At 41.5% G+C, this 23,998-nt stretch overlaps 2 protein-coding genes across 2 annotated transcripts in view; one reads left to right on the top strand and one right to left on the bottom strand.

The window, feature by feature from the left end:
* The window catches only part of LOC135559361 (piezo-type mechanosensitive ion channel component 2-like), a 29,970-nt gene extending 27,367 nt beyond the window's left edge, over window positions 1-2,603 (bottom strand). The window contains exons 1-2 of the mRNA XM_064993528.1: window positions 2,540-2,603; window positions 1,466-1,561 (exon numbers count right to left, since the gene is read on the bottom strand). Of these exons, the coding sequence (XP_064849600.1) occupies window positions 1,466-1,561; window positions 2,540-2,603 (160 nt within the window). The remainder of the gene's footprint in view (window positions 1-1,465; window positions 1,562-2,539) is intronic.
* An 18,780-nt stretch (window positions 2,604-21,383) lies between these two features.
* Window positions 21,384-23,998, top strand: part of LOC135504604 (guanine nucleotide-binding protein G(s) subunit alpha) — a 30,852-nt gene continuing 28,237 nt past the window's right edge. The window contains exon 1 of the mRNA XM_064923324.1: window positions 21,384-22,719. Within this exon, the coding sequence (XP_064779396.1) occupies window positions 22,581-22,719 (139 nt within the window). The 5' untranslated portion in view covers window positions 21,384-22,580. The remainder of the gene's footprint in view (window positions 22,720-23,998) is intronic.

The following is a 23,998-nucleotide window of genomic DNA, read 5'->3' as shown; positions in this document are numbered from 1 at the left end:
CCTGAGGAGTAGCTTCCGTCTGGTCACTCTACCATAAAGGCCTGATTGGTGGAGTGCTGCAGAGATGTTTGTCCTTCTGGAATGTTCTCTCATCTCCACAGAGGAACTCTTGAGCTCTGTCAGAGTGACCATTGGGTTCTTGGTCACCTCCCTGACGAAGGCCCTTCTCCGATTGGTCAGTTTTCCTGATAAGACTCAGCCAGCTCTAGGAAGAGTCTTGGTGGTTCCAACTTATTCCATTTAAGAATGATGGATGCCACTGTGTTCTTGGGGATTTTTTTGGTACCCTTACCAAGATCTGTGCCTCGACACAATCCTGTCTCGGAGCTCTACAGACAATTCCTTCGTCCTCATGGCTTGGTGTTTGCTCTGACATGCACTGTCAACTGTGGGACCATATATAGTGTGCCTTTCCAAATATATGTCCAATCAATTGAATTTACCACCGGTGGACTCCAATCAAGTTGTAGAAACATCTCAAGGATGATCAATGGAAACAGGGTGCACCTGAGCTCAATTTCGGGTCTCATAGCAAAGGGTCTGAATACTTCTGTAAATAAGGTATTTCTGTTTTTTACTTATAATACATTTGCAAAAATGTCTTAAACCCTGTTAATGCTTTGTAATTATGGGGTATTGTGTGTAGATTGATGAGGGCATTTTTTTATTTAATCAATTTTAAAACAAGGCTGTAACGTGACAAAATGTGGATAAAGGGAAGGGGTCTGAATTCTTTCTGATGCCATGTTTTTACTAAAAAGCTTTTCTTCATTTCTGCCCTCCCAAGTAAAGGCCGGTCAATTCTGCTTCAGTATGATGTGTTTGATCTCTGCACCATCCCCCGGCCACTCAAGCCAGGGGTGATATCATATTAGCGAGACGAAGAGATGGATAAGGTTCTACGAGGAATTGAAGAGAAAAGTCCAGCATGCAAGAAAACCATTTTACAAGAGCTGACACCACAACTTTTAATTCAACTATATAATTACTAGGTTATACATAATAGATAAGACCATACAGGCCACATCCCTTTACAAAGTACATGACCAATCCTTTAATTCAGCAACCTTATTGATCAATCTAAAATAGAATGGACATGTTGTATGTTGATCAAAATGAGTTGATGAATCACACGCGCACACACACACACACACACACACACACACACACACACACACACACACACACACACACACACACACACACACACACACACACACACACACACACACACCATCAGTGGTCGTCAGTTCCCACATTCCATGGCTGAAATCAAACATCATCAGCATTAGATGTCATGGCCTTGATTAACACTATTTTGAAAAAAAACACAGGGGCCGTGTTTATTAGCAAACATTCAAACAGAGAAGGCCTTGAAGCTTAGAATAAAATCCACCCTATTCTTTATTGTCTACTACTGTAGGGGTGCCATTTCCAAGCCAGTGGTGTTCCTCTGAAGTCTTACCTTGCATGGTGGTGAGAGAGGGGTTTGGCAGCAAGGGAAGGGTGAGAAAGAAAAGGAAATACACCACAGACAGACCATTGTACCGGAATGATGACGCTAAGGAGAGAAAACAGTGATTTTACATTGATGTTAATCTGAATATAATATCGAGGTATGATTTTCATTTCTTGTCCTTGATGTTGTATTTTATGAGATTTTTCATTATGTTGAGTCTGTCCTACTGAAAATCCAAATAAATACAGATGAAGAAGACCTGCTAGAAACAAGTAGCTTACAGTATTATCCATCAAAGAGACAAGGCATTGGTAATAAAATACTATGATCCATTGCACCTGCAAATTCAAAATGCATTAGTGTTGGACTGAACAAAACTCCATCACACAGTAAACAAGTTAGCAGCTAAAAAAAACAAACAGTGTGGCTTCTTGGACCAACAATGGCAATGAAACTGACAACAAAATCATGGGTCAAGGTTTTAACTTTCTCAATCTTTTACCAACACAAAACACTCAAATGAAGGAAAGCATAATTGAACGATTATTGTATTGTTTTCTTATTGAATTTACTTGAAATCTTGATTTTCTTTACTTAATTCTAAGCTAGAAAATTGGAATACTTACTGAATGTAATGACACCTTAACATGTAAAATATGTCTTAAATTTTACAATACAATAAACATACTATTCTACAACTTAAACATTGTATTCCCCATTACAGTTTTACAGCACAAGTTACTCAATTGCTGCATGATCACAATATACAATGTTTCTGTGTCCAGTCAAAGAATTGCCATCAGGGGAAACAAGACATAATTGATTAATCTGCATATTCCCCCAAACAACATGTCTCCAAAATAAAACATGTTTTCCAGAAAGCATACAAAATGGTGCTTGTAGCAATATTATTAGATCACTTTAAAAAGGCAGAATCTCTCAATGTAACTCTAAAAGTCACTACTATTACCTCAATAACTAACACATCCACAGTCCTTCTGCATTGGGGACTGACACTTGAATTGTTACTGTACATTTTCAGCCCCATAAGAATAAAAAGTAAAATAAAGGTCAACTTACCTGCAAGCAGAAGAAGAGGTAATACTAAGTTATAGAGAATCCCCACCACAATATCCCCCGCCATGTCTCCTTAGCGTGTGAGAGACACCCAGCACTCTGAAGACAGTCTACTCTCTGGGCTGCTTGTGGTTGCAGGTAACTTCCATCCGCTCATACATCCATCTCTCTAGACCAGGCACAGTGATACACCAAAAGAATGACCCTGAATGGTCTTGAATTAGAGGTTAAGTCAAAAGGAAAGAGTTCCAAGACAAGAGGAGCGAAAACCAAATGGTGTTCCTTGGTTTAGGATGCAGATGTGTGTGACTCCCTCTCTATCTAATTTATCTTTGGCTCTCTTATCCCCCCACTCCCCCACTCCCCCCATCTCCCCACCCCGCTTTAGTAATGGCCTGTGTCCCAGCTGCAGAATTATTACCTCGATAAGGAGGGAGGCTCCCATAGGAATCTCAATAGATGACTTACGATGAAGTTGTCCAAGAGCCTTGGAGTCCGCAGTGTCATTAGGCAGAGCAAAAACACACTGAGTCACGCCGGTGGCTTGTCAATTTTTTCACTTTGTGGCCATTTGTTTGTATTGTCAGTTACTAATACAGAGACCAAGCTCAACAACATGGACCCTCAAAATATAGGACATTGATGTGTTTTTTTATAGGTTGTTTTTTTCAGCACTTGGCCGGCCTGTGTATTTTATCACAGCTCATCATCATTTTCTGCTGGCGAGGGAAAGTTTATCTAATATTCATGGCTGTGAGGCCATTAAGAGCCAGTGACTGCAGCAGAGGAGTATGGTGAACACAGCACATTGTCTGTCGGGCAGGAGTGGGAGGGAACGCAGGGAACTAGGCTACACATCTAGTAAAACATTATTCTTTTTTTAAGGGAGACGTTTAATCAAGTCATTCAATTCAATTAACTTGCACCTTGCACCTTCAAATAATCAGATACATTTGGTACCATTGTCTGGAGTTCAGGGATGAAGGAAAATCACATGGAACAGTACCATCTAGTGGTCAGAACCTGTTAATATCAGGATCGAGGATGGGTCGTAAAACCGAACAACTTCAATGAATAATTTCTCTAAACTGGTGGAAAAAACATCACCAAATTCATTTTTTACAGAATACATTACATATGGTGACAAAACAATTCTCCGAGCCTCTTTGTAACACTTGTCATACAAAGAGAACTTATATGTAAAAAAATTATATTTAACTAGGCAAGTCAGATAAGAACAAATTGTTATTTAAAATGACAGCCTGGAAACAGTGGGTTTAACCGCCTTGTTCAGGAGCAGAACGACCGATTGTTTACCTCGTCAGCTCGGGGATTTGATCTAGCAACCTTTCGGTTGCTGACCTAACATTCTACCCACTAGGCTACCTGCCACCCCTCTACATACTACACTGCTCAAAAAAATAAAGGGAACACTTAAACAACACAATGTAACTCCAAGTCAATCACACTTCTGTGAAATCAAACTGTCCACTTAGGAAGCAACACTGATTGACAATACATTTCACATGCTGTTGTGCAAATGGATTAGACAACAGGTGGAAATTATAGGCAATGAGCAAGACACTCCCAATAAAGGAGTGGTTCTGCAGGTGATAACCACAGACCACTTCTCAGTTCCTATGCTTCCTGGCTATCTTTTGGTCACTTTTGAATGCTGGCGGTGCTTTCACTCTAGTGGTAGCATGAGGCGGAGTCTACAACCCACACAAGTGGCTTAGGTAGTGCAGCTCATCCAGGATGGCACATCAATGAGAGTGTGGCAAGAAGGTTTGCTGTGTCTGTCAGCGTAGTGTCCAGAGCATGGAGGCGCTACCAGGAGACAGGCCAGTACATCAGGAGACCGTTAGAGGGCAACAGCCCAGCAGCAGGACCGCTACCTCCGCCTTTGTGCAAGGAGGAGCAGGAGGAGCACTGCCAGAGCCCTGCAAAATGACCTCCAGCAGTCCACAAATGTGCATGTGTCTGCTCAAACGGTCAGAAACAGACTCCATGAGGGTGGTATGAGAGCCCGACGTCCACAGGTGGGGGTTGTGCTTACAGCCCAACACCGTGCAGAACGTTTGGTATTTGCCAGAGAACACCAAGATTGGCAAATTCACCACTGGCGCCCTGTGCTCTTCACAGACGAAAGCAGGTTCACACTGAGCACATGTGACAGACTTGACAGTCTAGAGACGCCGTGGAGAACGTTCTGCTGCCTGCAACATCCTCCAGCATTACCGTTTTGGCGGTGGGTCAGTCATGGTGTGGGGTGGCATTTCTTTGGGGGGCCGCACAGCATGTGCTTGCCAGAGGTAGCCTGACTGCCATTAGGTACCGAGAGGAGATCCTCAGACCCCTTGTGAGACCATATGCTGGTGCGGTTGGCCCTGGGTTCCTCCTAATGCACGACAATGCTAGACCTCATGTGGCTGGAGTGTGTCAGCAGTTCCTGCAAGAGGAAGGCATTGATGCTATGGACTGGCCCGCCTGTTCCCCAGACCTGAATCCAATTGAGCACATCTGGGACATCATGTCTCACTCCATCCACCAACGCCACGTTGCACCACAGACTGTCCAGGAGTTGGAGGACGCTTTAGTCCAGGTCTGGGAGGAGATCCCTCAGGAGACCATCCGCCACCTCATCAGGAGCATGCCCAGGCGTTGTAGGGAGGTCATACAGGCACATGGAGGCCACACATACTACTGAGCCTCATTTGGACTTGTTTTAAGGACATTACATCAAAGTTGGATCAACCTGTAGTGTGGTTTTCCACTTTAATTTCGAGTGTGACTCAGAATCCAGACCTCCATGGGTTGATAAATTTGATTTCCATTGATAATTTTGTTGTCAGCACATTCAACTATGTAAAGAAAAAAGTATTTAATAAGAAAATTTCATTCATTCAGATCTAGGACGTGTTATTTTAGTGTTCCCTTTATTTCTTTGAGCATTGTATATACTCATTGTTGGTGTGGGACTGGCGTGGTGTGTGGGTGTGGTTTTTGACAATGTTTTTCGATTCCTCATGTCTAACTCATTGTTAGAAAAACGTTTGGTCCAATTCAGATGTTAGGTACTATATTTATTGAGTATTACAGTGGCAAGAAAAAGTATGTGAACCCTTTGGAATTACCTGGATTTCTGTATAAATGGGTCATCAAATTTGATCTGTTCTTCATCTAAGTCACAACAATAGACAAACATAGTGTGCTTAAACTAATAACACACAAATTATTGTATTTTTCTTGTCTATATTGAATAAATAATTTAAACATTCACAGTGTAGGTTGGAAAAAGTATGTGAACCCCAAGGCTAATGACTTCTCCAAACGCTAATTGGAGTCAGGAGTCCGCTAACCTGGAGTTCAATCAATGAGATGAGTTTGGAGATGTTGGTTAGAGCTGCCCTGCCCTATAAAAAAAACTCACAAAATTTGAGTTTGCTATTCACAAGAAACATTGTCTGATGTGAACCATGTCTCGAACAAAAGAGATCTCAGAAGACCTAATATTAAGAATTGTTGACTTGCATAAAGCTGGAAAGGGTTACACAAATATTTCTAAAAGCCTTGACGTTCATCAGTCCATGTTAAGACAAATTGGCTATAAATGGAGAAAGTTCAGAACTGTTGCAACTCTCCATAGAAGTGGCCGTCCTGCAATGATGACTGCAAGAGCACAGTGCAGAATGCCCAATGAGGTTAAGAAGAATCCAAGAGTGTCAGCTAAAGGCTTACAGAAATCTCTGGAACATGCAAACATATCTGTTGACAAGTCTACGATACATAAAACACTAAACAAGAATGGTGTTCATGGGAGGTCAACACGGAAGAAGCCACTGCTGTCCAAAAAAACCCATTGCTGCACATCAGAAGTTTGCAAAAGTGCACCCGGATGTTCCACAGCGCTACTGGCAAAATATTCTGTGGACAGATGAAACTACAGTTGAGTTGTTTGGAGGGAACACACAACACTGTGTGGATAAAAAAAGCCACAGCACACCAACACCAAAACCTCATCCCAACTGTAAAGTATGGTGGAGGGAGCGTCATGGTTTGAGGCTGTTTTGCTGCCTCAGGGCCCAGACAGCTTTGCTATCATCGACGGAAAAATTAATTCCCAAGTTTATCAAGACATTTTGCAGGAGAATGTTAGGCTATCTGTCCGCCAATTGAAGCTCAACAGAATTTGGGTGATGCAACAGGACAACGACTCAAAATACAGAAGCAAAATCAACAACGAAATGGCTTCAACAGACGAAAATACGCCTTCTGGAGTGGCCCAGTCAGAGTCCTGACCTCAACCCGATTGAGATGCTGTGGCATGACCTCAAGAGAGCAGTTCACACCAGACATCCCAAGAATATTGCTGAACTGAAACAGTTTTGTAAAGAGAAATGGTCCAAAATTCCTCCTGACTGTTGTGCAGGTCTGATCCGCAACTATAGAAAACATTTGGTTGATGTTATTGCTGCCAAAGGAGGATCAACCTGTTATTAAATTCAAGGGTTCACATACTTTTCCCACCCTGCACTGTGAATGTTTACACAGTGTGTTCAATAAAGACATGAAAATCTATAATTGTCTGTGTGTTATTAGTTTAAGCAGACTGTGTTTGTCTATTGTTGTGACCTAGATGAAGATCAGATCAAATGTTATAACCAATTTATGCAGAAATCCAGGTATTTCCAAAGGGTTCACATACTTTTTTCTTGCCACTGTATATGAATCCTATGAATAAAATGTGGGTGCAATCAATTGGCTTAATTTCTCAGAGATTAAATTATATTTCAACACAGTGATGTTGCAGGAATGCTAATCCCATCTTTTTTCAAACAACAGAAACAATTATAGAACAATCTGAGATGGTAGGTGTCATACCTCTTTCTTGTGTTTTTCCGGGTGGAATGATCCTGGTCCATCTTCAGCTCAGTGGGCTTGTCTACATTTTTATTTGTTTTAAATTATCATTATTAAGCTAATAACCGGGGGACTTAAAAGAAAAATGGGCGAGTGGCGTTAGAAACACCAGGGCCAATTTCTGGTCCAAGTATGACCCCGACTCTCTAATAGGGGAGGTCTAGAGGCCCTTCAGAGTAAACACATCATGGTGTTGATACTGTAAGCACTTGTGAAGCTCTATGGGGAAACTAATTGAGCTGTATATCCTTCAGAAGGAGATTCATTTCACTGTTAGTCAATGATCGATAATTGCAGTTATTGCAGGGACCGGACATAGGAACAAGACCCAATGCTTACTGTAAAGCTGCATGCAAGAGTGGGTCTTCCATTAACATATCTGCAGCAGCATGTACTCCATGTATCAGCACCAGTGTTACCATACCACATAGACACTTCATAGACAGTGCTCATCTCCCATAGAATCCTACTATTAAACGTAGTATCTCCCATTTAAAGTAAGGTTTTCGTTTATCACTTACCCGCATTGTGCTATAGAGTAAGCAAACTGTAGCATCTTTCAGTCAAGAGATAGCTTATCAAGAGCCGTTAACTGAGATACCTTGTCAAGAGATACCTTATCAAGAGATACCTTATCAAGAGTTAGTTATTCACTTACCGTGAACTTAACTACCTTGCTGAAACCAAAATTGTGTAGTAAACCAAACTACAGAGTAACATAATCAACTGTATTTGAGTGGCCGCTCCGGATCACAATAACGCATGGAGGTAAAGTCTTCAACCCAGGAGAATCTCACTAAATTACTTTCAGAAGAAGATTTAAATTGATTTTGTCAGTACATGCTGAGCACGCAGCTAATATTTCATTGACAGTGCAGTTAAATGTGCAGTGAGTAGACTGAGAGAGACATTAGTGCATGTGGAAGGAAGCAGGAGGCCAAAGGGCCATACAGATGCCTTGGTTGCTATAGTACTGCTGGGAACTGTCCCCGGGACATAGGAGTCATTCTTAGACAAAGTTTAAAAAAAAATAAGAGTAAGTAGCATTGACTATTAGACATAATGGCACCATTAAACAATTATTTTAAGGGAAAGGGAAATGAACAAAACATTATTTAAACATGACTTACAACAAGGTTCTAATGCATTAAATACAGTTGAAGTCGGATGTTTACATACACTTAGGTTGGAGTCATTAAAATTTATTTTTCAACCACTCCACAAATTTCTTGTTAACAAACTATAGATTTGGCAAGTCGGGTAAGACATCTACTTTGTGCATGACACAAGTCCTTTTTCCAACAATTGTTTACAGACAGATTATTTCACTTATAATTCACTGTATCACAATTCCAGTGGGTCAGAAATGTACATACACTAAAGTTGACTGCACCTTTAAACAGTGTGGAAAACTCCAGAAAATTATGTCATGGTTTTAGAAGATTCTGATAGGCTAATTGACATTATTTTAGTCAATTGGAGGTGTACCTGGGGATGTATTTCAAGGCCTACCTTCACACTCAGTGCCTCCTTGTTTGACATCATGTGAAAATCAAAATAAATCAGCCAAAACCTCAGAAAAAAATTGTAGACTTCCATAAGTCTGGTTCATTCTTGGGAGCAAATTCCAAATGCCTGAAGTTACCACGTTCATCTGTACAAATAATAGTATGCAAGTATAAACACCATGAGACCACACAGCCATCATACCGCTCAGGAAGGAGACGCATTCTGTCTCTTAGAGATTAACATACTTTGGTGCGAAAAGTGAAAATCAATCCCAGAACAACAGCAAAGGGCCTTGTGAAGATGCTGGAGGAAACAGGAACAAAATAATCTATATCCACAGTAAAATGAGTCCTATATCGACATAACCTGAAAGGCCGCTCAGCAAGGAAGAAGCCAGTGCTCAAAAACCGCCATAAAAAAGCCAGACTACGGTTTGCAACTGCACATGGAGACAAAGATCGTACTTTCTGGAGAAATGTCCTCTGGTCTGATGAAATAAAAATAAAACTGTTTGGCCATAATGACCATCATTACGTTTGGAGGAAAAGGGGGAGGCTTGCAAGCCGAAGAACACCATCCCAACCGTGAAGCATGGGGGTGGCAGCATCATGTTGTGGGGGTGCTTTGCTGCAGGAGGGACTGATGCACTTCACAAAATAGATGGCATCATGAGGAGGGAACATTTTGTGGATATATTGAAGCAACATCTCAACACATCAGTCAGGAAGTTAAAGCTTGATCGCAAATGAGACTTCCAAATGGACAATGACCCCAAGCACACTTCCAAAGTTGTGGCAAAATGGCTTAAGGACAACAAAGTCAAGATATTGGAGTGGCCATCACAAAGCCCTGACCTCATCCTATAGAAAATCAGAACTGAAAAGGCGTGGGTGAGCAAGGAGGCCTACAAAATTCACCAACTTATTGTGGGAAGCTTGTGGGAGGCTACCCGAAACGTTTGACCAAAGTTAAACAATTTAAAGGCATTAAAGGCAATGCTACCAAATAATAATTGAGTGTATGTAAACTTCTGACCCACTGGGAATGTGATGAAAGATATAAAACCTGAAATAAATCATTCTCTCTACTATTATTCTGACATTTCACATTTTTAAAATAAAGTGGTGATCCTAACTGACTTAAGACAGGGAATTTTTACTCTGATTAAATGTCAGGAATTATGAAAAACTGAGTTTAAATGTATTTGGCTAAGGTGTATGTAAACTTCCAACTTCACTGTATTCTGAAAGGCCCCAGAATCCACAACACCACTAAGCAAGGGGCACCACCAAGCAAGCGGCACCACGAAGACCAAGGAGCTCTCCAAACAGGCCAGGGGACAAAGTTGTGGAGAAGTACAGATCAGGGTTGGGTTATAAAAAAAAATCTGAAAATTTGAACATCCCACGGAGCACCATTAAATCCATTATTAAAACACGGAATGAATATGGCACCACGAAGACCAAGGAGCTCTCCAAACAGGCCAGGGGACAAAGTTGTGGAGAAGTACAGATCAGGGTTGGGTTATAAAAAAAAATCTGAAAATTTGAACATCCCACGGAGCACCATTAAATCCATTATTAAAACACGGAATGAATATGGCACCACAACAAACCTGCCAAAGAAAGGGCCGCCCACCAAAACTCATGGACCAGGCAAGGAGCGCATTAATCAGAGAGGCAACAAAAAGACCAAAGATAACCCTGAAGGAGCTGCAAAACTCCATAGCGGAGATTGGAGTATCTGTCCATAGGACCACATTAAGCTGTACACTCCACAGAGCTGGGCTTTACGGAAGAGTGGCCAGAAGAAAAGCCATTGCTTAAAGAAAGAAATAAGAAAACATGTTTGGTGTTCACCAAAGGGCATGTGGGAGACTCCCCAAACATATGGAAGAAGGTACTCTGGTCAGATGAGACTAAAATGGAGCTTTTTGGCCATCAAGGAAAACGCTATGTCTAACCCCTTTCATCACCACCAAGAACACCAATGTTTTCATTGGCATTGGAAACTGGTCAGAATTGAAGGAATGATTAATGGCGCTAAATACAGGGAAAATCTTGAGGGAAACCTGTTTCAGTCTTCCAGAGATTTGAGACTGGGATGGAGGTTCAAAGCCCAGATCTCAATTCAATTGAGAATCTGTGGTATGACTTAAAGTTTGCTGTATACCAGCGGTACCCATCCACCTTGAAGGAGATGGAAAAGTTTTGCCTTGAAGAATGGGCAAGAATCCCAGTGGCTAGATATGCCAAGCTTATAGAGACATACCCCAAGAGACTTGCAGCTGTAATTGCTGCAAAAGATGGCTCTAAAAAGTATTGACTTTTGGGGGGTGAATAGTTACGCATATAATGTGGTGCGTGCTGGTGGCAGGGAAGTCAGGCGCAGGAGAATGAACTTGGTAAAAACAGAGCTGTTAAATAAACATCAAAACCTCCGAAAACCAAAGTATACAAAATAGCAAATAGAGTGTTCAAAACCCGTCGCCCATCAGAAATAACAACAAACACCTACATACAACAAACAATCTCTGACAAGGACATGAGGGGAAACAGAGGGTTAAATACACAACATACAATTGATGGGATTGGAACCAGGTGTGTAGGAAGACAAGACAAAACCAATGGAAAATGAAAAATGGATCAATGATGGCTAGAAGGTCGCTGACGTTGACCGCCGAACACCGCCCAAACAAGGAGAGGGACCGACTTCGGCGGAAGTCGTGACAACACACACTCAAGTTTTCAGCTATTTAAAATCTTATTTCTTAATATTTTGCATCTTCAAAGTGGTAGGCATGTTGTGTAAATAAAATGATACAACCCCCCCAAAAAATTTATTTTAATTCCAGGTTGTAAGGCAATAAAATGTGAAAAATGCCAAGAGGGGTGAATTCTTTCACAAGCCACTGTACATCAATGTTTTTGTCTGAGACTATCCGGAACATATCCCAGTCCATGTGATCAAAGATATCTTGAAGCGTGGAATCTGATTGGTCAGACCAGCATTGGATAGACCTGAGCATGGACGTTTCCTGTTTTAGTTTCTATCTATATGCTGGGAGCAATAAAATTGGGTCATGGTCAGATTTGCCGAATGCAGGGCGGGGAGGGCTTTGTATACACTGCGGAAGTTAGAGTAGCAATGATCCAGAATGCAACCAGCTTGTGTCACGCATTTGATATTCTGATAGAATTTAGGAAGTGTTGTTCTCAGGTTAGCTTTGTTAAAATCCCCAGCTACAATAGATGCAGCCTCATGATGTATGGTTTCCAGTTTACAAAGTGTCCAGTGAAGTTCTTTCAGGGCCAACGAGGTATCTGCTTGGGGGGGATATACACGGCTGTGACTATAATCGAAGAGAATTCTCTTGGAAGAAAATGTGGTCGGCATTTGATTGTAAGGAATTCTAGGTCAGGTGAACAAAAGGATTTGAGTTCCTGTATGTTGTTGTGATTACACCATGAGTTGCTAATCATAAGGCGTACACCCCCACTCTTCTTCTTACCAGAGAGATGTTTGTTTCTGTCGGCGCGACACATGAATAAACTGGGTGGCTGTACTGACTCTGACAACATATCCAGAGTGAGCCATGTTTCCGTGAAACAGGAAATGTTACAATCTCTGATGTCTCTCTGGAAGGCAACTCGTGCCCTAATTTCGTCCACCTTGTTATCTAGAGATTGGACATTGGCGAGTAATATGCTCGGAAGCGGTGGATGGTGTGCTCACCTTCTGAGTCTTACCAGTAGGCCACTCTGTCTGCCTCTCCTGTGGCGACCGCATTGTTTTGGGTCGGCCTCTGGGATAAGTTCCCATGTCCATGGGGGAGGTTCAAACGAAGGATCCGCTTCGGGAAAGCGTATTCCTGGTCATAATGTCGGTAAGTTGACATTGCTTTTATATCCAATAGTTCTTCCCAGCTGTATATAATAACACTTGAGATTTTCTGGGCTAACAATGTAAGAAATAATACATTCAAAAACAAATAACTGCATAGTTTCCTAAGTACCTGAAGTGAGGCGACCATCTCTGTCGGCACCAAATGAGATGGTTTGGGATGAGTTGGACCGCAGAGCGAAGGAAAAGCAGCCAACAAGTGCTCAGCATATGTGGAAACTCCTTCCAGATTTTGGAAAAGCATTCAAGATGAAGCTGGTTGAGAGAATGCCAAAGTGTGTGCAAAGCTGTCATCAAGGCAAAGGGTGGCTATTTGAAGAATCTCAAATATAATATATATTTTTTGTTTAACACTTATATATAACACATATTTGTTTAACACTTTTTGTTGGTTACTACATGATTCCATATGTGTTATTTCATAGTTGTGATGTCGTCACTATTATTCTACAATGTAGAAAATAGTTTTAAAAAATTTAAAAACTTGAATGAGTAGGTGTTCTAAAACTTTTGACCAGTAGTGTATATTTTTACAAAAGTGGTGCACTGGGCCTTTAATAGTTTAATAGTCCTGTATTAGTGGACCGATATAGCCGTCTACAGAGCCAGGATGTGCAACGATTTGTCCAGGCCCCACCCCCCAGCGAGAAAAAAAACCGCAGCACCCCCACCCCCAAACTACTTCCCGCGGCTATGGAAGTTCACAGGACACAGTGTGATTTAGGTCATTACTAATCGTTGTATGTGTTACAGGATTTGGTTTTCCCATTTATATCTTGAGGTAGGATGTTAGCAAGTTAGGCACATTGATTGGTCTGTCAATCAAATGTATTTATAAAGCCCTTTTTACATCAGCAGATGTCACAAAGTGCTAAGCAGAAACCCAACCTAAAACCCTAAACAGCAAGCAATGCAGATGTAGAAGCATGGTGTCACATCTGTCACATCACGTTAGTATGTGTTTCACCTGTGCTGGCTTGTCTTCTTCTTCTTTGGGATTGGGTTGGCGGACAGCATCCCATGTTCAAGGTGCATACACCGCCACCTACTGTACTGGAGTGTGAGGCAAGGCACAGCCTAACTACATTAAATTATTTTCATTTGTCCTGTTGCTCAAAGAAAGTGAAATGCAGGCCAAGACACCACATCCCTCCCCTTTCCTCCCGCCACTACACCAACCAAACCCCAAACTCATCCAGCCTCTCTCCCTATCTATGTCATAGAATTCACTAAATATCAACACATGCTCCATTGTTTTCCCCACTGAACACTCATCACACAGACCTGTTTCATGTCTCCCTATCATCCACAACATGGCATTCAAACCTGTATGCCCTAATCAGGAGTGTACTACACACAACTTCCTCTCTCCTACATTCAGTGGTGTAAAGTATTGAAGTCAAAATTACAACTTAAGTAGTTTTTTTGGGTATCTGTATTTTACTATTTATATTTCTGACATCTTTACTTCACTATATTCCTAAAGACAATTATGTACTTTTTTCCTGACACCCAAAAGTACCCGTTTTTTAATGCTTAACAGGACAGGAAAATTGTGTAATTTACACACATATCAAGAGAACATCCCTGGTCATCCATACTGATGATCTGGCGGAATCACTAAGCACATGATTATTGGAGCATACCTCTGTCTATCCGTACATTTAAAAAGCAAGAAAATGGTGCTGTCTGGTTTCCTTAATATAAGAAATTTGACATTATTTATACTTTACTTTTGATACTTAAGTATATTTTGGCAATAACATTTACTTTTGATACTTACCTATATTTAAAACCAAATACTTGTAGACTTGTACTCAAGTAAGATTTTACTGGGTGACTTTTCAAATGTTCTATTAAGGTATCTTTATATTTACTCAAGTACGACAATTGGGTACTTTTTCCACCACTGACTACATCCCATACTCCCACCTCTGCCTTTCCTGACAATAGAATTGCCTCCCCTTCAGTGACGATTTTAGCATGTAAATCTTGTTTGGGAAAAAAATCAAATAAGTGGGATGCATGCCAGCAAATCTACTACACTACACAGCACTAAACAATACATTATTTTGCACTATAACGGTGATAAACGGTGCCCACAAACCTACATAAAGCTGTTCCAACAGCGGTCCCAACACCTTACCAATTCTACACCTGGCTATCAGAGGAGCCTTGTCTGGCAGGGAAACAGTTAATTCAGCCTCATTTACTGCCTTTAAAAAAACATAGCTGATATAGCTGACTTGCTTAAACAAATATGGTTTCTAATGACAATTGAGATGTACAAACTATGGCATAAGGGGACAACAAGCGGATAAGAGGCAATCCGTAATTTTCGATTAAGACATTAATGAGCGAGCTAGGACGGACATAACGTTAGTCAATATAACTATCTGTTTAGCACTTTCGAAATATACAGTGACATAATTCAGAACATGGGCAGTTCTTACAGTGCTCTCCCTGTACACCAAGTCAGAACCGTAAGATAAATAAAGGGGACATATAAGCAGACAATGAAAACTCCTAATGTCACGACTTCCGCCGACGTCTGTCCCTCTCCTTGTTCCGGCGGCGTTCGGCAGTTGACGTCACCGGTCTTCTAGCCATCGCCACTCCACCTATCATTTTCCATTTGTTTTGTTTTGTTTTCACGCACACCTGGTTCACATTCCCTCATCAGACTAAATGTATATTACCCTCTGTTTCCCCCATGTCTGTGTGTGGAATTGTACTTTGTGTAGGGAGTTACGCTACAGGCTGGCTTGCGCTAGGTTTGTTTCAAACCTAGGTTTGTTTGTTTTGTTTAATCCAGTTCATGTTACTGTGGTTGTGCTTTGTGCTGCCTCGCCTGTGCCTTTGGGCCAGGGTGTATAATAAAGTTCTCCTGTTATCACCCATCTCGTCTCTCCTGCGCCTGACTTCCCAGCAATCAGTCACTCACCCTGTTACACCTACAGTATTCAATGATTACATTTCTCTAAAAAAGGTTATAGGTTACAGTAGAACAGTCAGAACAGTAGGCGACATTAAGAGGGGTAAATTATAATAAATGATTAGGGTGGGGCACATGGGCTCCTAACATCTTACTACACAACATACACTTAGTATTACTTTCTTAGCTACAGTATACATATCTCCCTGGCATATTACATCATTTATGCAGCAGCATACAATACATTTTTGGACTCACTTTGTTGCGCTGTGCTCACTTAAACAGGAATGTGGCGCGGTCCTTCATGGGCAAATTTTGCCATCAAAGTCTGGCATTCTCTGTATTTATGGTGCTTTCAAAACAACTGGAGGCCAGATTAACAAATCCAAGTTGGATGAACGTTCAAAACGTATTTTCCCAGTCGGAACTTGAAGTGAAGTCAAGATTTCGCATTTCCGAGTTAACAGTTGTTTTGAGTGCGACGACACAAATCGTGCTTCATTGACAGCACAGCCAATGTTGAATGTTTGTCATTTTAAACATGGAAAAAAGCCCCTTAATCCCAGATTTGGGACCACACTGCCACTGTCACTGATTCCTTCCAAACCACTCATTGAATTTGCGATTTCCTTGTTGTGTAATGTCCAATGGCCGATGAGATACGTTTTATCTATAATTTCGCTTCATTATTTCTCTTCATATGACAAAGATTAAAAAGGATTTGCCAGTAGATTGTTAACTTGATTCATGATGATGACTGCTAGCTAAGATTGTGAAAGTATGATGTTGACATGATCAGTCCAATCAAATCAAATTTATTTTTATATAGCCCTTCGTACATCAGCTGATATCTCAAAGTGCTGTACAGAAACCCAGCCTAAAACCCCAAACAGCAAGCAATGCAGGTGTAGAAGCACGGTGGCTAGGAAAAACTCCCTAGAAAGGCCAAAACCTAGGAAGAAACCTAGAGAGGAACCAGGCTATGTGGGGTGGCCAGTCCTCTTCTGGCTGTGCTGGGTGGAGATTATAACAGAACATGACCAAGATGTTCAAATGTTCATAAATGACCAGCATGGTCGAATAATAATAAGGCAAAACAGTTGAAACTGGAGCAGCAGCATGGCCAGGTGGACTGGGGACAGCAAGGAGTCATCATGTCAGGTAGTCCTGGGGCATGGTCCTCGGGCTCAGGTCCTATGAGAGAGAGAAAGAAAGAGAGAATTAGAGAGAGCACATGTGGGGTGGCCAGTCCTCTTCTGGCTGTGCCGGGTGGAGATTATAACAGAACATGGCCAAGATGTTCAAATGTTCATAAATGGCCAGCATGGTCGAATAATAATATGGCAGAACAGAACAGTTCAAAGCTACTGTACGTATAATGTGATTTGACGTCATTTTATCTGTGGCCAATGACCTTGAGCCTTCTTACATGGGCACTTCTAATGTAACACCCGAAGGGCTAGAATTTTCGATGTCTCCTCTTTTTTTTCACCTTTATTAAACCAGGTAGGCAAGTTGAGAACAAGTTCTCATTTACAATTGCGACCTGGCCAAGATAAAGCAAAGCAGATTGATACATACAACAACAGAGTTACACATGGAGTAAAGCAAACATAGTCAATAATACAGTAGAAAAATAAGTCTATATACGATGTGAGCAAATGAGGTGAGATAAGGGAGGTAAAGGCCATGGTGGCAAAGTAAATACAATGTAGCAAGTAAAACACTGGAATGGTAGATTTGCAGTGGAAGAATGTGCAAAGTAGAAATAGAAATAATGGGGTGCAAAGGAGCAAAATAAATAAATACCATAGGGAAGAGGTAGTTGTTTGGGCTAAATTATAGATGGGCTATGTACAGGTGCAGTAATATGTGAGCTGCTCTGACAGCTGGTGCTTAAAGCTAGTGAGGGAGATAAGTGTTTCCAGTTTCAGAGATTTTTGTAGTTCGTTCCAGTCATTGGCAGCAGAGAACTGGAAGGAGAGGCGGCCAAAGGAAGAATTGGTTTTGGGGGTGACCAGAGAGATATACCTTCTGGAGCGCGTGCTACAGGTGGGTGCTGCCATGGTGACCAGCGAGCTGAGATAAGGTTGGACTTTACCTAGCAGGGTCTTGTAGATGACCTGGAGCCAGTGGGTTTGGCGACGAGTATGAAGCGAGAGCCAGCCAATAAGAGCATACAGGTCGCAGTGGTGGGTAGTATATGGGGCTTTGGTGACAAAATGGATGGCACTGTGATAGACTGCATCCAATTTATTGAGTAGGGTATTGGAGGCTATTTTGTAAATGACATCGCCGAAGTCGAGGATCGGTAGGATGGTCAGTTTTACGAGGGTATGAGTGAAGGATGCTTTGTTGCGAAATAGCAAGCCAATTCTAGATTTAACTTTGGATTGGAGATGTTTGATGTGAGTCTGGAAGGAGAGTTTACAGTCTAACGAGACACCTAGGTATTTGTAAAGTCCCCATGAGTGACAGAACACTGAGCCAATCACAGCGCAACGCTCCGTATTTTCTGCTGGCTTGCCCCACCGCCACAGAAAGCACAGAAAACACTGAGCTAGGGGCCCTGCCCCACCTGCCCTGAATGATGGGTCGCCACTGCTCCCCTTACTAATAGCATCACACTCCCTTTTCAAAAGATTGAGCCCTTTTGCCCGGATCAATGACTTCTCTGCGGCACAGTGGGACCTGAATATCTACCCCGCTGGCTTGTCATCTCATTCGTCAGAAGGTGATATTTAACAGTCGCTGGCCCAGTGTTCCAGTTAGCTGGGGAGATGTGGAGGGTTAACACCTTTAGTTGGCTCTCCCTATTTCATTTCTTTATTCAATATTTCCTATTTTTGTTTTTTGCTCCACTTTTTGGTTTGCTTCCTGTCTAAGTTTGATGTGAGTTTTAATTTTGTTCGCAACTCTTGGGCAAATTTAGTGGGAAATCATGATGGGTATATCTTTTAGGTTCCAGTTGTTGTTGCTAGTCAACTTTCAGTGCACACCCACATGAGTGTTTTTCAGAACCCCTCCTAGAACCCAACCTGTTTCGTTTTTGTTTTGAATGGCTCTTTGTTAGTTCCCCCTTCAGTTTGAGCGACAATTTCTTGTTTCTTGCTGGGGAATGTAACACATGTGACATAAAACTGGATCATTTCACGAACACCACGACTTACATAGACTACTTATGCCTGTTCATAAATCCTACACGTTATCCATATGGAGCATAACACAGCATTATTAATGTGTGCGGTAAAATGTTACAGAAAGGGACTCCCATCTGTTCTGCTGACGGACCACAGTTAGTATGACAGTTTCTCTAATTGATCCCAAAGCCCAAACGAGGGAACAGGTCAACAGCATCAATACACCCCAGAGCCCACCTCAATGCCTCGAGGATGGGGGGTACATATAAGATCTCACTAGGGCTTTTAGGGCCTTTCAGCGAGTGTCCACTCTGGAGCTTATCATGCACTCACCACCAGAGAAGTCCATCCACCCATGCTCATGTTAGCATCAATAGGCATGTATTGGCTAATCTTTCTGATAGCCACTATAGCACAGGTGCGGTTGTAAATGTTCATAAACGTGTGAAGCACAAACCGCTTTACAAACCAAGATCTTTGGTTGGGTCTTTTACCCATTTATTAGGAGCAAAATACAGCAATTGTTCCATGCTAGTTACCGTAGCGCATATCATAGTTCCAAAGGTGTTACATTTGTATTTATTTATTATGAAACAAAATGATTGTCACATACACAGGTGCAGTGTAATGTGTCAGCCATAGTATTATGGTGCCCCTGGAGCATATTAGGATGAAGTGCACTGCTCAAGGGCGCATAGACAAATGTTTCACCTTGGTAACCTTTCGCCTACTGGTCCAACACTCTAATCGCCCTAAAAAAAGGTATATTGTCACATGCTCTTATGTAAGCATTTATAAAGAGTTCAGAACCGGCAGTGGACATGCTAAATTAATTATGCATCTTTACTATTTGGTTAACTGTGTGCCTATTAATGTGTCCAGTGACCCATGACCCAACATAGTGTGCCCTCTAGTGTACAAATTAAGTGGAACATTCAAACCCCCGACAAACTACAGACGCAACAACGAAATAAGTAAGCCCAAATCTCTCCTACAAGGCATACACTTTAGAGGGATAAAATGAATTTACAAATAACGCAAAATGCGGCGAATTTAATATAAACAAGTGTACAATATTAAACGATAAATAGTCTTTCTCAACCCAATTCAAGAAATCTAGTCAAGTCTTCCATACACTCTCTGACAAATTAATTTGCACATTACATCATGAATCACTGGAGTGAGGATAGAATAGGGTGTGTTTGTGGACTTTTATCATATTCTGAAACTGTATTTGTACAATAAAGCGTGTGAAAGCTAGTAAGGATGTGAACAGTAGCACCTTTGTTTACAACCAAGTTACTGCTGCCATCTAGTGCTGAGAAGATGTGACAGCAACAGAGGCTAAAGTCATCACAGACCTCAAAGCAACACATTATCACAACGCAAGGTGACCATGGCATAGAAGTCATGAGACGTTGATGAATGTGAACACCAGCACATCAAGAACATACTACTAGAGCATCTCTGATTCAAATAACTTTCAAACACCACTGCGGATGATGAAACTATTTATACTGAGATTCTGAGTCAATGCGGAGAATAATGGACCAGGAAATATTGGATGACAGTCTATATACAGAGAACTGGCCAAATGGAATTCCAGGAAGACATTGAATAAAGCAATCCAAACAATGACAGTGACACACCCAAGAGACTATTTGCATCTCCAAATACAGCCCAGTAAATTAGTTCATTATAGAAAGCATGAGTCATACTCAGATTTGGAGATCTGACGTGATCAAGTTTTAGAATGTGACCAGGGGGTGTCAGTGAAAGGCTTTGTCATGCGGGTAAGAATGTCCCCCCAAATTGGACACATGTTCAATCCCAAATGTATCCTACGCCATACTCAATCGGAGTATATAGTTGGGATTTGGATAAACTTGGGAATGGAATTCAGAATACTAATTAAATAGTTCCATCCTGAAGTGGCAGAACTCCATCCATCTGGTCAGCCTATCTGTAACCTCTGGGTGTACAGATGAAGACAAGGAAGTTATCAGGTTTCAGGGCATACCATTTCATTTCCAGCCCAGTAATAAAGAATAAATTAGGATTATAATCTGCAATTGAAAAAACACCCCTGTCTACTCAGTGCAAAAAAAATGACAAGGCCTACCAACCTCATATAGTCCTAGGTTTTTAGAAGCATAAACAAACATGCTTTCGTGGTCCCGTTGGAATAATGATTAACAACTGGAAACATGTGTTTTATAATCAATGTGGTAGCCTAATTTAGTGCCACTGCGCGTCCAAACATCCAAAGAAAAAAAAGAGAGTGACTCCGGTGGCCCCGTGTTAAGGGTCTTGGGTCGCAATCTGTTCTTTCTTTGAAGAGGGCGCCGTTTTCTCTGCAGAATTTCGCCATGCTGACGTTCTGTGGAGTCATGTGATGAAGCGCTGGTCCTTCCCAGGGTTCACTGAGCGACGTTTGCCCCACCCCATCTATCTCATATACTGTTCCCGAAGAGAACATTTATACCTTCAACAATTGCTTATACGCGTGTTTAATCATCTTCCACGACCAGTCCAGGAGGGAACTGTCTTCATAGTGGAATGTGTTAGTGCAACACGCGTCATATTTATGAATGTATATGCACATGTAAACTCTACCATTCGAGTTCAGAAGGAATATAAAACTGAGACTGACAGCGGGCTATACCTGCAAGGAACGGGACAATTCGAAGGATTTTCGTGTTTTCGTCATGTTTAGAAGAATCAGAACCCATTTAAGAATTTATTGGGGGCTATCTGAGCGATATTAGGAGCCTTGCTGATGTGAGGAAGGACACAAATTTCGGCAACAAAAGAAAAGACAGCGAAGGGCCTTTGGATTGAGAAAAACCAGCAAGGAACAGCCATCACAGAAACGGGGGAAAATCACGAAAATTGAATTATTTTGGGGATCTAAACTGAACCGGACTCACCATTTAGATCAAGGATCATATTGTGGATATAAAAATGAGTTAAATGAAGACGGAAGCAAGGGAAATATTACACATGTAGTTCGTTAAGTGTAAATATATATATATTTTTCCTCCAGTCTACAGTCTCTGCGCGTAGAAAGGCCGCAGGAAATACGCCTTTTCCCAAAGAGATGTTTATTCTAACCCGTGTCAAAAAAGATCCGGGTCAAATTTTACAGTCGCGTTTTTGTGCTATGCCGATTTTCGGTCTCTGTCACAGGCAACAGTGAGACGTGAGACCCGTGCTGTTCGTGAGCTGAAAATAGGCTTTTTATCCTCTCTTCAATTGAATGTGAGCGAGGCAAAACCCTCAATCAACCTTTAAACCTGTGGATGGTCATCTATATCGGCATATAAAAGCTGTACGTGAAGAAGGAAAAAGCCTAATAGAATTGACCAAACTGAGAGGACGGCCTGGGTATCGTCATCAACAGTCTCCTGCCCTCTTTGACAGTAATATCAGTTGAAAACGACGCATTATATACACACATACTTACAAACGCAATAGGACAACGTTTTAAAACAGACGTTCGTTCGACGTAACATTAAACCACAGCCTGTATACATGTCGTTAATATTCGTCTCAATTCCGTCGGTCAACCGAGAGATCTAGGTTAGTTATTTTTCTTCTTCACCTTCCCCCGGACCCACTTTCTTGCGGGAAGATGGGTTGTTTGGGCAACAGTAAGACTGAAGATCAGCGAAATGAGGAGAAGGTACAAAGAGAAGCCAACAAAAAGATAGAGAAACAGCTTCAGAAGGACAAACAGCTATATAGAGCAACTCACAGGCTACTACTTTTAGGTAAATGTGAACGGAATCTGATGTGTTGCAGGCAAGGCCTCATTGGCGACATTGTTTCTAATCCTATATTTGATGTGATATAGGATTTAGTTTTCTCTGTAGGCCTTCCTGCTACACAACATAGTAATTGTACTTTTTCAATGTGACATGGTTGCTGGCATGATGTTTCAAGTTGACACGGTGTATCAAAAGATGCAGTTCGACTTGATCCTCTAACGAATAATTGTAGCCTACTCATTGCAACATTTAGTTTCTTTTCTTCACATTTTGATACATTATGTCGTAGGCCTGTGTGATTGTAACAGCTCCTGCCTAATCTATATGAAACATGGGTGTTGAGCCTCTACATGTGGGTTGTGGGTGTGCTCTCAGAACAACTATCTGCTTGTACACTTTCAAATCCGTAGGCCTGTGTATTTCGAGGCGGGCCTATGTGCGGAATAATGCAGCGCACTCTGAGCATTTCTACCGCTGACACTTGTCTACTCATGGTACTGTAATGTGAAAACAGTCCAAATGTCCTCTCGGAAGGATATTTGATGAGAAAGTGCCTGAGACCTAGTGTGTTGAACGCTATACCAGTATTTCCGTTGGAGAGGAAGTTGTGGTAACTAAAGTAAGCAGAACAGAACTCTCATTTAACATTGACTTTTACATACTGCTTTATATAGCACTGTGCCCTTTGCACTTTTCGATGATATGACCATTTTTTTGTTGTACCGTTGTCAAGTTTTCAGACTTGTTGGCCCCCATTTGTGAGTTTGAATTTTGTCAGACAGTGGAGATAAGACATCTGACCCTTAACCAATCATGATTACAACTCTTACCATTTGATATCACTGCTATGGGGGAAAAAAATATTAGTCATAAATCTATTTGAAATTTAGAGTATAGTTGGCACCTTTTTTATGCTTGATTCAGACTATAGGGTCAAGCTGAGCTGGACTAGATGGTTATGCATCTACCACTGGGACTGTGCTGGTAAAGGACAGTGTTAAAAGACAATATCAGTGCCGGTACAGCTCAGGTCTGCCCCATAGGCGTTAGAGAGGATCTGTGATAAAGAACTCCCTTAGTTATTCTGACATGGGGAAAGTTCACAAACCTAGACTAGGCAATCTAAAATAATCTGTCAGACTTGATAGAGGTTTTACGCCTTTTACTTTGTGTTAGCGGTACACCCCTGGTTATCAGTGAAGCTGTTAATACTGTTGTATTATTAGATTCCAACAGGTTAATATTTCACACATTTATTGACATTTATACTGTGTGGATTCAC

Source organism: Oncorhynchus masou, chromosome 18, assembly GCF_036934945.1.
Source record: "Oncorhynchus masou masou isolate Uvic2021 chromosome 18, UVic_Omas_1.1, whole genome shotgun sequence".
Classification (NCBI taxonomy): Eukaryota; Metazoa; Chordata; class Actinopteri; order Salmoniformes; family Salmonidae; genus Oncorhynchus; species Oncorhynchus masou.
This window is presented reverse-complemented; position numbering and strand designations above follow the sequence as displayed.